The sequence below is a fragment of the Alosa alosa genome, chromosome 16 (assembly GCF_017589495.1).
Source record: "Alosa alosa isolate M-15738 ecotype Scorff River chromosome 16, AALO_Geno_1.1, whole genome shotgun sequence".
Taxonomy (NCBI): domain Eukaryota; kingdom Metazoa; phylum Chordata; class Actinopteri; order Clupeiformes; family Clupeidae; genus Alosa; species Alosa alosa.
In genome coordinates, this window is record NC_063204.1 from 25,452,199 (window position 1) to 25,467,621 (window position 15,423).

Sequence of the window (15,423 nt, forward strand, 5' to 3'; positions counted from 1 at the left end):
ATATGCAGGTTAGAATGATTAGCACCTGTTTTTTTCCCCCTCTCTCTTTACCACACAGAGACAGAATCATTCTCATGTGTCTTCAGAGACTGTTCTCAGTGGTAAACTTTGTTTGAGCCCAAAAAGATTTACACAGAAAGCACTTGGGAAAGCTCTTTCATATGGAGAGGGAGGAGGGAGAGGGAGTTGCTCGATTGGTTGCGGTATCTTTGTGTACAGACACGCCACAGCACTGTCGCCACTCCCAACGATCCTCTCTCAGATGATCACATTTCAGCGTTAGCATTGCGGCTAATGCCGACTCTGGTCATGCGTTAGGCTGGCACATCAGGGCCGTTGGCAGAAAGGGAATCAAGATCAAGATGCAAGCATCGCTAAGCCAACGCCGCTGTGCCAAATATATGTAGGGGGTGTACTGTCATATCATGTTAATGCTAAGCACTGCCAAATGATGCCATTGGAGAGATGGAAGCCTTTCGATCAATACGCATGACATTGCATGGCTCGCAATCCCAGTGGCTCAATCAAGGTTTTGCATTAAGGCTTTGATAGACTTGACTCTTTAATTGACCAAAGTCGTTATTTACTGAATGTGTTTCGTTTAGATTCTTTTTAAAGAGTGTGAAGTAGCTCGTTCAACGACTCTATTAGATTTTGCATTCCAGAATATTTTGGATAAATGGAACATGCAATCAGATCTACTGCAAATATCCTCACAAGCATTTGGGTGCACGTAGTCATGCGCGCACACACACACACACACACACACACACACACACACACACACACACACACACACACACACACACACACACACACACACACACAATGGATCTACATTTCAGATACTTCAGTGATGGTGAGACTGAAGTTCCTTGCCCTTTATCGTTGTCCAGATAGTTTCAGAAGTCGAGACATTTTAAGAGTCTGACAGCTAGAATGAGCTTCATCTCCCATCTTCGCTAAAAGCTAACAGATAACGTCAGAATGACCTTTCAGAGCGCATGGCTGTCCTTCACACTACAGAAGACAAGAATGAAAACTTGCTGGATTTATGAATTGCAACAAACAGACATACGCATTAGACCACTGATTTAGTGTGATATCCATGTCTGTGTGACAATACGTTTTCAAATGTTTGCTTTTAACTTGTATGCAATACTACTAATTATTCTTTCATGAAGCCTCTTAATCCTATCATCCACTATGACATTTTAACTGTCACAAAAAGATGTTTTGGTAAGAATTTATATTGCTATTCCCACATCATCTTCCATTTCTGAATATGAAACAATAACAATGATAATGTTTGTGAGTGCCTTATGTTAAATGATGAATCTTGGTAGAGATTGGAGATGGTATGCTTCTTCTTTATGAAACGTTCGTAATAATACTAGGAATTATAATTCTGTCAAGACCGTCTGTCTCCAACTTAACTTTCCAGACAGTTTCATAAGGAAAGGTTCCGTACTAACTAAATCTATGCGAGGGGTAAGTGTGCTGAGAGATTTGAGACATGATCACATACGGGTCTCTGAGGAACTCTCATCTCAGAGGAGAAACGAAAAATAAAGAAATAAACAAGAAAACAGTAAAACAAACATCCCATCTGATAAACAAATACGCTGTGGCTGTGATAATACGTCCCCAAAGGCCTTCAAGTTGGCTGTCATGTGTGCATCCACCATTTATTATATCACTGAACAGAGATCAGATCAGATTGCCTTGGCTTGTTTCATGGGGATACGAATAGAGAGTCCCAATTTATTGTGCAGTGTTCCCAGTGTCCATCTTGTCTTGTACTCAACATATTTTCCCTGGGTTTGACAAACTGATGCCGTATAGAAAAATTATGATTTAATCCTCTCTTGCTGTTTTATAACTGCAACCCACAGTGAGTTATGTTCTCGTTTAGTCGAGATGACTTATTGGTTGTGCTCATGTGGTGTGGATTACGGTTAAAGGGGGAGATAAATCAGAAGGTAAACAGAAGAGGAAACATTCTGTAGATTAACATGTTTGAATTGGACTACATATCCAAACAAATGATTGTTATGTTGCCAATGTGTTTGTTTTGGGTTAACATAAACCTGTTTGCCAAATCAGTGGCTTTGTGTCACTCTGTTTCATAATCACTACCATATGAAGATCATATTAATATTAATTCATGTTATGATGACACAGTATGATGTTTTTTAATCAATACATCTTTTTGTGTGTTTTGTTTTTTCCCGTTTTGTGTGTGTTGTGCATGTATGTGTGTCTGTCTGTATGAAATGTGTGTGTGTGTGTATGTCTGTGTGTGTGTGTGTGTGTGTGTGTGTCACAGATCCGACGGCTGGGCGGTATCCAGCTGCTGGTGGACCTACTGGACCACCGGATGCCTGAGGTCCACCGAAGCGCCTGCGGTGCTCTGAGGAACCTGGTCTACGGCAAGGCCAACGATGACAACAAGATCGCCTTCAAGAACTGCGGAGGCATCCCTGCCCTGGTGCGACTGCTGCGGAAGACCTCCGACGTGGAGGTCAAAGAGCTGGTCACAGGTAAGGCAAATGGCGAAATTTACCTGTGGGCTATATACTTATACTTCATACACGGTGGTAACACTGACAGAGATAGAGATGTGGAAATTCAAGACAAGCATAAATAGGAGTGTTTTGATCATAGCAATCTGCTACAATGGTACTTCTTTTATTAGAACTTTTTGACATGAAGACATAACCTTGGTGTTGCTTGCACTTATAATCTATATTGTGCAATTGTGTAAATGAATGATTTATATCAAAGGGAAAAATGAAAGCAATGAAATATTGATTGCCTGATTCCTTTAATCTGTGAAGAGTCTACATGCAACACTACCCTTACAAAAATGAAATGTTTGCGGCAGATTTGCAACAAACTTGTGGGTGATGAGTTTACTAGAAAATATTGCCAGAAGTTTGCCAATATTGGCCGCTAGAGGCAAACTTGCAGCAAAGTTCTGGCAACAATGAAAAGTTTGGCACTAGTGGCAAATGTGTTCGCCAGTGATTTGCCACCACACTTAGCCAATAATGGCAAACTTCCAATGAACTTCTGGTTACAAACCTAATTTGCATATTACATTGCTGCAAATTTGCTGCAACATTGCCAAAAGTTAACCACAACTGTTTGCCAGAAACCTAATTTGCATGTGAAATTATGAACAAATTTCATATTTGAACAATATGAACAAATGTCTGTAAGGGTACATATGGTGCACTTGATATGGTTTGATTCTATTACATCTATTTGTCTTGCCCAACTTTAAGTGAATAGCTACGTCCGTACATAGTTGCTAACTCTGTTTGTACATACAGTTTGTCCTTGCTTCTCTATGAGCGCTGCACACTACTCTATGGGGGACTATTTTTGCTCCTCAATCTCTCTTGAAGGATTCGCTGTTGATAAATATTGTGCTGTTTAGTGAGCAGCACTGTGTGTACAGCGCAGTGTGCTTCCCTCTCACAGCAGAGTGCATAAACATGTGGGCCGTGCCAGAGTCGAGACGCAGAGAGACGCCACGCAAGCGCATGAATCATCGCGCGTTCATTAGTATCACGCTGAAGAGTCAAGGCTGGTCCTCTGGGGCTCCAAGCTGAGGAGAGGCTGCAGCAGAGGCCCCATCACTCAGGCTGGGCAGTGGGCTGGGAGCCAGAGAGGCTGATAGGAGACAAACACATGGACATCCAAGTTTTGCGATGTGGAGACTTTTTTATATTGTATCTGGTTTCTATTCTAAGTTGTATTGCAGTTAAGGTTTCCATACTTACATGCCGCCTTACAGTTCCTCCTTAAAGATATATTAGGTGCAGATTCTGGTTTATGAAGTTTATTACAGCAACAAGGAAACAGTCCTACTTTATAGTGATTTGTTTTTACTAAGCTATCAACAAATATCCTGTCAATAATGAGGAATATGAGGTAGAATCATTGCACCTAACAGTATATGTAATACCCATGGAAGCATGCAGCATCACACTCTGGCTTAAAGGGACTCGAAGGGTGTCACACTACACGTCAACTCTTGGTCCGTACGTTTGACCTCTGCTCAGGCTGGACTGGTGTTTGACTGATGGGTCCATCTCTCCCCTCTGTCAACACTGTAGGGTGTCTGTCTCCTCTGCATACACCTACCATGTGTCTACCATGTGGAGTGTGTGTGTGTGGGTTTTGATGTGGGTGTGTGTAGATTTTGTCTTTGCATGGGCCTCCCTGTCCTTTGGCTTATGCTGTCAGACTAGCGCTAATAAGGGACCTCAGCCTGGTTGTGGGAGTGGGAGAGAGAGGATAGGGGGAAGGTGAGAGAATGGGAGCTTTGTGGGTGAGAGAAAGCAAGAATGAGAGAGAATGAGAGAGGAAGAGAAGAAGGGGGTGAATGGAGGCGGTTCTGAAGTAGAATTACTGCTGAATCTAAGACATCCTCCCCATATTTGATAATGACTCACATCTTTTTAGATGGAAGCCTTAAAAGCGAGAGGTTAAAGTGGAACTCTGTTCACAAAGCCAGAGCATTTGAATGTAGAATATCCCAGGACATCATAATGATGTGCCAAATGGAGTGTGTAGTTGTGTGTGTGTGTGTGTGTGTGCAGACAGTGTGTGTGAGGACAGTGTGGCTGGTAGTGTGTATGCCCAGAGTGTGTGTGTTAGAGAGTTAGAGTGTTCGCACAGTGCACAGTTAATGTGTGTGTGTGTGTGTGTGTGTGTGTGTGTGGGTGAGAGAGAGAGACGGGGTGTAAGTAATTAGTATTCCCTCCACACGGCCCTTAGCTCTGAAGGAAGGCATCGTTGTCACAGGAACATGGCAGGAAGATAAAGAGCAACACAGACACCCCCTCATGTCCAGCCTGCCCTTTACACTCACCAGAAAGAGGACCTTTTACTACACCACCACCACCCCCCCCCACACACACACACACACACACACACACACACACATAATACACTCACCACTCACACACTCACACAAGCATGTCCAAATCCACTCATGCACACACAGAGACCACACATACAATAGACGCACACACACACACACACATACACACTCTTTCATAATCACATATTGTTGTGGGTCAGGTAGTCTCCACCCAACCAGCTGTAGCTTGGACGACTATGATGGTTATAAATTACCCTGAAGAGCAATGTGATGAAGGACAAATTCATCACAAACAGACATGAATGAGTGTGTGTGTGTGTGTGTGTGTGTGTGTGTGTGTGTGTGTGTGTGTGTGTCTGTGTGTGTGTGTGTGTGTGTGTCTGTCTGTCTGTGTGTGTGTGTGTGTGTGTGTGTGTGTGTGTGTGTGTGTGTGTCTGTGTGTGTACATGAGTGTTTGTGGGTGTAGATGTTTATGAACTTTTGTTTGTATGTGTGTACATGTTTTATTCATCTGCCAGCAGGTTTCTTATCATTACTCCATGGCAGTATATTTGTTATAAACCTTTGGCACATTTATATTTGCATTTTAAGAGTATTGGATTATATTTCCTAAATTCCATTTCAGCCCATGTTCAGTACATTCCTGCAGTGTCTACTGTTACTTTGGATTACATTTTACATACATTTTGTAATGCAGAACAGCCTTTAGATATAGTGTTTGGAAATGCATTAACAGCTGTTAACTTGTGTCCAGAAAGCAATCAGTGTTGTGTTTTGCTTTTGCCATGTTGATTTTGACTCCTCGTCCCCCCACCCCTCCCTTGCAAGGGTGATTTATGAAAAGCATTCTTTTCTTGCATAAAAATAAATCTATAAAATAAATCTATAAAAATAAATGCCACCAATCCCTGCGGTTATAACTCAAGGTTAAAATATGAGCCTCCTGTTTTTTTTTTACCCTCAAATAAGGGAGAGAGGGCGGGGGGATGAGAGAGGTAGAGTACAGAAGAGATAGAGGGGAAATGGGATGAATGCATTGAGGAGGAGTCTGTCTGTATCACTTGTCTATCTGAGAGCAGATTAACATATAAATTAAAAAGTAAGTGCAGCACGGGCTCCTTATGAGTGGCTCCTGCCTCTGATTAATCAGGGACCTGTGAGCTGTTCTTACTGTGTCTCTGTCAGGTGGCAGAGGGGGGGCTAAGTAAAGTGTGTGTGTGTGTGTGTGTGTGTGTGTGTGTGTGTACGCATGAGCAGACTCAGTAACTCAGAAGAACACAAAAAAGAGGGGGATGAGGGAAGAGGAAAGGGGAGAAAAGAAAAGAAGTGAAGGGGAGGAGAGGAGAAGATAGAGGAGAGGTGTCGAGTGCACACCAGAGGGATGGAGAGGAGAGGAGAAGAAAGGAGAGAGATGAAGAGACTGAAGGGGAATTAAAGAGAGAAAATACGAGAGCAGAGGAGAAGATGTGATGAAAGGAGAAGAGGAGAGGAAAAGGAGAAGAGAAGAGGAAAAGGAGAAGAGGAGAGGAAAAGGAGAAGAGAAGAGGAAAAGGAGAAGAGAAGAGGAAAAGGAGAAGAGAAGAGGAAAAGGAGAAGAGGAGAGGAAAAGGAAGAAGAGGGATGACAGCCTGGTTAGTGCAGAGACAGCCAGTACATGACACTGTTGCATACAGTACTCACATACTCACTACACACACACACACACATACTACACACACACACACACACACACACACACACACACACACACACACACACACACACACACACACACACACACACACACACACACACACACACACACACACACACACACACACACACACACACATACAGTAGGGGAAATATACCAGGAGTGGGAGAGAGAGAGACCAAGCTATTTATTTCAATAAAGAATGTGCAGATTGTATAGGTATAGTGGATGATTGTGGAGTTCACCAGACCCTGATCAGCACTAGCCCAGGCCCAGGTCCTTCTGTTCTGGACTTGTCTCCTAGCTGAGAGAGGGAGTCGCAGAGGGACACAGTCTGCCTCTACTGTCACGTGACCACAGCTAGCAGATGGAGCCGAATCAGACAGGAATCTAAGCTCGCGAGGCACACAAGCTCTCCCAGCGAACAGTGGCGATGGAGACGACAGGCTCAGGCTCTCCTGAGACGCCGACAAATTCGCTGGCAGAAATAGCGCTTGTTTAGATTTCATTACTCTCTCCCCACACCCGCTGCTGTTGTACTGAGGGACTGTGTATGGGGGAGGCTAGCATTCATGCTAAAGTAACTCAGCTCTACTTGAAAGGCACCAATTGCAATTAGCATCTACTCCGCTGCTGGGTTTGTTTACTGAGCGTCAGTGTGCAGTGGGGAACATGGTGGTAGGCTAGAGTGTTAGCTCGGGGAAGACGATTCACTCACAGTGTAAATGGAGGAAGATGAGATCTTATCTCTTCATCGTTATTTTAGTTTCACATTTCTTTTTTGGTTGGGGGGATGGAGGGGATAAATAAATAGGCAATAGAAAACCGACCGACTGACTGACTGAATGAATGAATAAAAAATTAGGGAACATATTATACTGTGATGTTATCAGACCATCATATCAGTTTTTGAAATAAAAAAAGAGACTGTTGAATAATACATGTTCACCTGAAGCCAATCGGGCTGCAGTACCTTAGGAAATTACACATTTTACCATCAGCCAGCCTGCCTGCACTCATCTGACATTTTAACTCTTTGACATCCACACCACCACTGCTGTACTGGGTCTCTGTGGGGCTGCAAATAGTAGCCTACCCTTCTGCTCCCCTCTGGGGGTAATTTGGTTTTCTCGCCTGTGGTAGCCATGTGCTAAATGAGCCAATGCTAATGTGTGTGTGTGTTTTTGTCAGTAATGTTGTGTGGTTTGTCTGGTGTTGCTATTGCTGGTGATTAGCCTGGCCTGTGTTTGAGCTAAGAGTCCATCCTCTTGAGCTTCAGTGGCTCGGAAAGGCTGTGATTGAAATGGTCCCTGAAGTAGAGCAATCAAATCGCCTGATCACTCAAGAGAGAGTGAGAGAGGGAGACCACTCAGAAGCACACAGAAAAGCTAACTCTAATCACATGATAATGTAAGTATCTTTCCACTATCTTAATAGCTTTCCCTATCATGCTTCAAATGTCCTTGGGATATGCAGTACGCATGTTTACGCACATTAATGCCATCTATACATTCCAATGGCTTTTTGTCTCAGATGAGTGCTTAACAATGCTATGATGTCACTATAGACAATGATACTAATAGTCCTCATCTTGGCTAAGCTAAACCTCCATCCACGTGCTGTGAGCTCAATCCAGAGACGTGCTGAGTAGTCCTCCCCTCTGGGTACAATGATGACTCCAAACATTAAGGGTTAAGAAAGGTCACAGAGATGTGGTCGAACTGTCATGTTGAAGTCATGTTGAGATCCTTCACTCATTAGAAAGGGACAAGCCAGCTTAATTTCTGTTTAAGACTTAATGCATTTTATAGCTATTCTTGTGATCCATCTTTTTGTTGGCTGCTCTCCGTGCCTAAAGAATGTTGTATCATAAACTAGTAGTATGAAAATGGACTCTTCTAATTTCAGGTAATGTTTAGTAAAGTACATATATTTTACTTGAAATGGCCTGCCGTAAAATCTTCACCTTAAATGTAAATGCATTAAGTTGGAGTGTTAGCACAGGCGAGATAAAGCCATAAAGATGAGATTGTGTTTAAGAGGAGATGTAGTGCAGTACAGTCCTCTCCTCACGTTAGCTCTCCTGGCACACACAGCAGGGCTTGTATAACCGCATTTGTAATCAGCCAGAAATGACTTCACACGGGCCATGGAATTAAGGGGCGCACCGCTGACGAGGAGCGAGAACGAGAGCGGTGCGACTTCCCAAGGTCGCCGTCATTTGGCTTTCAAGTCTCCCTCCTCCCCTCCCATTCTTATCCTGTCCTTTCACCTCCTCCATTCCTCCCTTCATGAGTCATACCCTCAGAGGAGGGAGGGAGAAAGAGAGAGAGAGAATGAAGTGATGAAGGGAGGGAAAGGGAGGTAAGAAGAATGATGGAAGAGAGAGAGGGAGGTAATAAGGATGATAGGAGAGAGAGAGAGAGAGAGAGAGATAAAGGAGTGACGGGATAGAGAGAGAGGGGGAATCAGGGGGGATGAGGCCAGGGATTTGAAAGACCCAGATAGCAGTCGCCCCAGGAGCGCATCAGACTTCTTCTGGCACAGCTGTGGCCCATGTGTGTTCCAGAACCTTCTCCTACAGTACCTGCGGGGGGTTTCAGAGGCTGAGTCATGTCTGTTCATGAGCAGGAGCATCCTCCCTGGGCAGTCCTCTCCCTCTAACCTGTCCACGCTCAAACAGACCACACACACTCATGAGGAGAAAAGTGCTTCGGGGCCTAACCGCCTCCATGTTTATTGTCCAGTGTCAGGATTACAAATCACTGCCCGTAGACATAGCTTGTCCATCATGGCCGTGTGAGAAACTACATACCGGTAATTATTGTCTTGAATCAATTTATTTTAATTATCAGTTGTTACTACATCACTAGCTTGCATATACAGTATGTTATCTCAACCTTTCCTTTTACTTCTAATTAATGTTATTGGACCAAAGCATATGATATCCCTATTTTTCAGATGGTCATTAGCACTGGCACTAAGAGTGCAAAGATTATATTTTAAAGTTAGTCTGGTAACACTTTACTTGACAATATTGAAATAAGATTGACATGACTGTCGTTAACACATGATACTGTCTTGACACATGAAATCTAACCCTAACCCCTAACCCTAACTCTAACCCTAACCCTAACCCTAATCCTAATCTTAATTTGTTATGACAAAAACTGAATGTCACTTAATAACAGAAGCGTTATGTCATAAATGTTTATGACTTCATGACATGTTCATGATAGTGTCATGTCACTCTTATGTTGACACTGTCAAGTAAAGTGTAACCATTAGTCTTCATAATGTCGATCATGTGTAAGGAGTTGATGTTATGGTCAAGAATTGCAACAGCCTTCATATGAGGCAAAAAAGAGGAAGAGGATGATTTTCAGGTCCATCTCTGAGGAGGGAAAAAATGGGTTATCTCACGATACGTTTCCGAGTTCCAGGATATTCTCGTTCCTCTGTGTGTCTTTGAGCGACGGGGTTTCTGCTTTGATCTCCCTGAGTCAGCCTGTCATGAGCTTTATGTATGTCGTCTTACACATGATCTCTCAGTCGACACTCCTCCCTCTCTTCAGTATCTTGCTTATCTTTGTGTGTGTGTGTGTGTGTGTGTGTGCGTGTGCATGTGTTTCTGTACTATGGATGTCAGATATGTAGCTTGTTATCTAGAGCCGTCATGTGGCGGAGTCGCTTTCCCAGTCGACTCTGGCAGTAATCAGTACCTTCAGCACTGTGCGACAATTTATTCCCTCGTAGCGGGAGGTTGGAAATCAGCCCTGTGTCTTCCTTATTCTTCCTCAGCATTGTTAAGTTAAAATCTCATTACCGTGTGTTCATATTATATCTTTCTCTAAGTAGAGAGGGATAAGAGTGTGATTAACTTAATTAAGTAGGCCCATTTCGTTTGCTAATATACCTCGGAGCAAATCATCATACTTTTGTAGAATGGCTCCTTAATTAGGAAAATACACACTTTTTTCTAATGGGAAACAATGTGTGGTTGCTACTCCCATATGTCTCCCATACAATGTGTTAGGTGTACTATACATGCAGCAGCTGGATCCCAAACTGTGGCTTCATCAATGCCTTTAGATACATAGTAAATCTTGTTGTTTTGGTAACAGAAATAGCCCAATGTGGTCTGAGGGTGGCCAGCCGACTGGACGGTCATTATTCCTCTTCTACATCAGTGATTTTTTCGGCATTAATGAGACTGGGAACAAAATATTTTCTCTTCAGCAGTGGTCCTTGTCAGGACAAATGAGCTTGCTGGACTGTGCTGACCGGCAGCCTATTGATGAGGCAGGATCAGTATAATTAGCTATTTTTGCCTATAAGGTGTGTATGTGTGTGTGTGCATGTGTACATGTGTGTGTGTGTGTGTGTGGAGGAGGAAATTGGCAAATGAGTCGATACTGGTCCCTGTCTGGCTTAGTCAGGGGCAGAGGAAGCACTTCTACATCTTTCTCTCTCTCTGGCACACACACACACAGAGAGAGAGAGAGAGAGAGAGAAAGAGAGAGAAGCACTCCCCATAGATGTGGTGTCGGTTTTCAGATCTCTGGCCCAAGTCCCAATTACTTTCAGGGAATTGAAGGTTAGAGGGGAAAGCGTGAGTTAATTATGTTGGTGCACTTTTAATTCTCAAGAATCTAAATCATGCACACCTCTGATGTCCTCCACTGACATGAGCAAGGAGACGTACACAAAGCACCTTTCAGTTGTTTCAGTAGCAAAGTATGAGGTCCTCAGCAGTGTCTGAGCTTCAGAAATACATGGTCCCCAGTGGTCTCAGGGCCCCAGAGACATGTTGTCCCCTGACATATTACATCCCAAACAGACACAGACACGAAGCCCCCAACCAGCCGTGGTCATTAAGAGCACACAGTCCCCAGAGAAAACAATGAAATCAGATCCCAAGACTATGAGTTCTCCTGGTCTACTAGGTCCTCATCAGTATGTGAATATGAAGTTGGTTCCCAAAATTGTGAGGGGTCACAGAAGTAAGTATTCCCCAGAAGTATGTGTTCCCCAGCAGTAAAGACAGCTGGACATGGCGTCCTGGGCTTGCTCTGCTGGTGCCAGAGAAATGTTAGAGCATCTGGGGCCGAGCTGCGACAGCACAGCAGTCGTGCGGAGGTGCTCATTTGTTGCCGCGCGTCTGTGGAGTCTTGGCCGTGAGAGTGCCCACTAGGCTGGCAGGCCTGCAGTGACCGCGCGCTAATTAGCTTCTTTTAGGACGGTGACGCGACACTGATGGGGCTGCAAATGAGATGATGACAATGGCGACGACAACTGTCCTGCGCTCGCCACAGTCGGAGAGAGACATCTGTTCAGCCTTCTGACAGTCGCAAGCTCATCAGCGGAAGCAGGGTGTGTGTTGTATGTTTGTGTGTGTGTGTGTGTGGAGGGGAGAGGGGAGGAGAATGGTGGGAAAGTCTGGCAGAGAAATGTTGGGTATAAGCCATATAAGCACCGAGTTCAAGTAACAGCTGCTCAACCCCCAGCACAGTATACACAAACAAACACACACACACACGCACACACACACACACACACACACACACACACACACACACACACACATCAACATACATCCCATACTTACACCCACACAACAACTGTCACATGATCTGTATATCATTGATCTATAGTAAATTTGTGTTGTTGTACAAGCTTTCATGGAAGATGAGCTATCTGACAGGTCATTTTGTCCTTGTTTGTTTACTGTCCAACCACATGGGAAAGAAGGCCATTGCTGTGTCCCTTAAGCTAACATGCAGATGGTTGTTGGAAACATTTTGCTAAAGAAAACTTGTCACTTGGCATCCATGTCAGGCCATTTGGCAGTCAGAATTCATGCGTTCCATCTTCTGGAGATGGTTCTCAGCAGTCACCAGTTTGAAGGTGTTCTCTTACCGTCGTCAACAAACAGTTCATTAGCAATGCATGATTTCCAAATGGTTGTCATTTGTCAGTGGCAAACATAGAAGGAACACTGATGAGGACTTAAATAGCTTGCTGTTGTAGCCATGAAGAATGCATTTTAATTTCATAGCACCACAACGCCTCTGTTCGTCTCTCTTTCTTTCTCTCTCTCTCTCTCTCTCTCTCTCTCTTTCTCTGTATGTAGCACATGAAACTTTGATAGATATCTCTAATTTTAGCCTGTAGAGATATGTGTGTCTCTCCCTTTGTTTGCATTTTTAATTAATTAGAATCAGAAGTGTCTGTGCACATTACACTGGATGCATGCTCTGAAAGGAAGATCTGATTAGAAAGAGAATATAGTTTATTGAGAATGTTGCTTTTAAAGAATGAAAACATCAAAATGTTCAGAGATAGCTAGACACTTTTCATGCAGGAAATAACAAAACAATAAAACAAAATATGTTTGTTGCCTGACGTTTTCCTCTACATCACAGTAAGTGTTGTCTTACTCACTGTGGATTCCTGCTTCACATTAATCTAATGTGTCCGTATCTGCTCAGAGATCTTTTTTGGGCTAGCTGTCAGTGTCTGCCTAATAAGCTGTTTATAATCAGTTAGCAGACGAAAATTGTAACCTAATCAAGTGATTTATGGTGCCACACCAAGTATAAGTTTTGCAGTAAATGTGAAAACACTGTTTTTTCAGCAGTGACGCCACATGTTATTGAGAAGTTGAAGCTGATAAGCTGATAAAGTATGGCATAATGATGTACCAAAATACATGTGGGCTTTGTCAACACAGTGCTTAAGAGTTGTAAAGTTCAGATGCATGTATACACATCTTGGTACTCCCTTTCAATGGACTTCGCTGGTTTCTAATGGACACAAATGGCTGTTACAACAATCATTATTTATGCTTTACCTTAGACTTGAGCATGGCCAAGTCTGAAAAGTGGATCCAGAACTTCCGGCTGCATGTCGGCTGTGCTCTTATAGTTGTTATAATGAACATAAAATGATTCAATCAAGGGCATACAGTACCTGAATAATGAATGAATACTTAAGCCTTCTTGGAATACTTGCGACTTTGCTTTTGTTGGTGTCTGTCCTATTTTTAATTGTTGAATTTTGTTATTTAAAATAATGGATATGCCTTGTGTGTGATTTTCTGTGTGTGTGTGTGTGTGTGTGTGTGTGTGTGTGTGTGTGTGTGTGTGTGTGTGTGTGTGGCGTGCTGTGGAACCTGTCCTCATGCGACGCCCTGAAGATGCCCATTATCCAGGACGCGCTGGCAGTCCTTACCAACTCGGTCATCATCCCCCACTCAGCCTGGGACGCCTCCCCGCACCAGGAGGACCGCAAGCTGCAGCTGCACACCTCACAGGTGCTGCGCAACGCCACCGGCTGCCTGAGGTCAGTACCGCATGGAGGATGTGTGTGTGTGTGTGTGTGTGTGTGTGTGTGTGTGTGTGTGTGTGTGTGTGTGTGTGTGTGTGTGTGTGTGTGTGTGTGTGTGTGTGTTGGTGTTGGTGTTATATGTATGTGTGGGGAGGAAGGTAATGGGTACATACACAGATGTGTATGTGTGCGTGTGTGTGTGTGTGTCTACAGCAATGGGTGGACCAGTTGCTGTCAGACTAGGAAACAGGATTAAAGGGCATATACCGGTGTGTGTACTGTAGGTGGGTGAAGATGTGTGTATGTGTGTGTTGGTGTATCGGGAGGTGTAAGTGTTTGTGTTTGTATTTCATGTTTTTCAGCATAGGGCACAGGCAGAGATGTGTGTGAGCAGTGGGAGAGTATGCGTAAGGTTTTGAGCATATATACAGTACACACACTACACATAGAAAGCAAGAGCACTACACATACATACATGTATACAGGCATCCATGTGTGTGTGTGTCCGAGTGTGTGTGTGTGTTTGTTTTTGTTTTTGTATTTGAGCGCTCCTACTTCACATAGTCTATAGCCTGTCAATTTGTCGACTGCACTCTGTGTATCCCTGCCATGTTAGACTGTGAAAGGTCATCTAAAGGTCACATGCACTCAATGAGGCCTGCCCACATCTCTTACAGTGTAGAGGAGGCTAGGTTGAGTTCATCTATCCATGGGCTGTGGACCAGTGCTGTGGAAATGTCAATGTGTGGCATTCTTTAGGCAGCCGCAACAAGCGCTGCGTTTTGACAGTGTTGTCATCTCCAAGTGGGGTTGTCCCTGACGGCGAAGAACGTCAGTGGCAGCTAACTCTCTGTTTGACACTTGGTGTGTGTGTGTGTGTGTGTGTGTGTGTGTGTGTGTGTGTGTGTGTGTGTGTGTGTGTGTGTGTGTGTGTGTGTGGCGTCATGACACTATGAGATAGAGGGAGATGGAGAAAGAGGAAGATGGAGAGAGAGAGAGAGAGAGAGAGAGTCACTCCTCTGATAAGGGTGGATTAAATGAAGGCCAAGGATTACTGTGTCAGTCTATGTATTAGCAAGAGCTTGTGCTACAAGTCCATGAGCTATAAACACGTCACTCACTCCTCTCACTCCTCTCACTCCTACTCACACTCCTCCTAAACCACAAGCATCTTCTCCACATTCCACTTTCCTCCCTTCCACTCTCTCCAGCTGGGATTGGCCACGCAAGGACTTCTTCAGGAGGAGATTGAATCATTAATGTGCATCCATCACCCAGCTTCTATAAAGAAGTGATTCATTGTGGAAGAGTTATCCCTTAACCCGTACACAAACACACACACACACACACACACACACACACACACACACACACACACACACACACACACACACTCACACACACACTCACACACACACACACATACACAATACAGAAGAATGGGAAAGAACGGCCATGCATGATTCATTTAATAACGCACATAATGACGTTTATCAAGACGGCA

General features: G+C 43.8%; 1 protein-coding gene across 5 annotated transcripts in view; it reads left to right on the forward strand.

The window, feature by feature from the left end:
- Positions 1-15,423, forward strand: part of ctnnd2a (catenin (cadherin-associated protein), delta 2a) — a 287,423-nt gene that overhangs the window by 201,469 nt on the left and 70,531 nt on the right. For all 5 annotated transcript variants that reach the window (XM_048266125.1, XM_048266123.1, XM_048266126.1 and 2 more), the window contains 2 exons: positions 2,330-2,543; positions 13,751-13,934. In XM_048266125.1, coding sequence (XP_048122082.1) covers positions 2,330-2,543; positions 13,751-13,934 — 398 coding nt within the window. The remainder of the gene's footprint in view (positions 1-2,329; positions 2,544-13,750; positions 13,935-15,423) is intronic.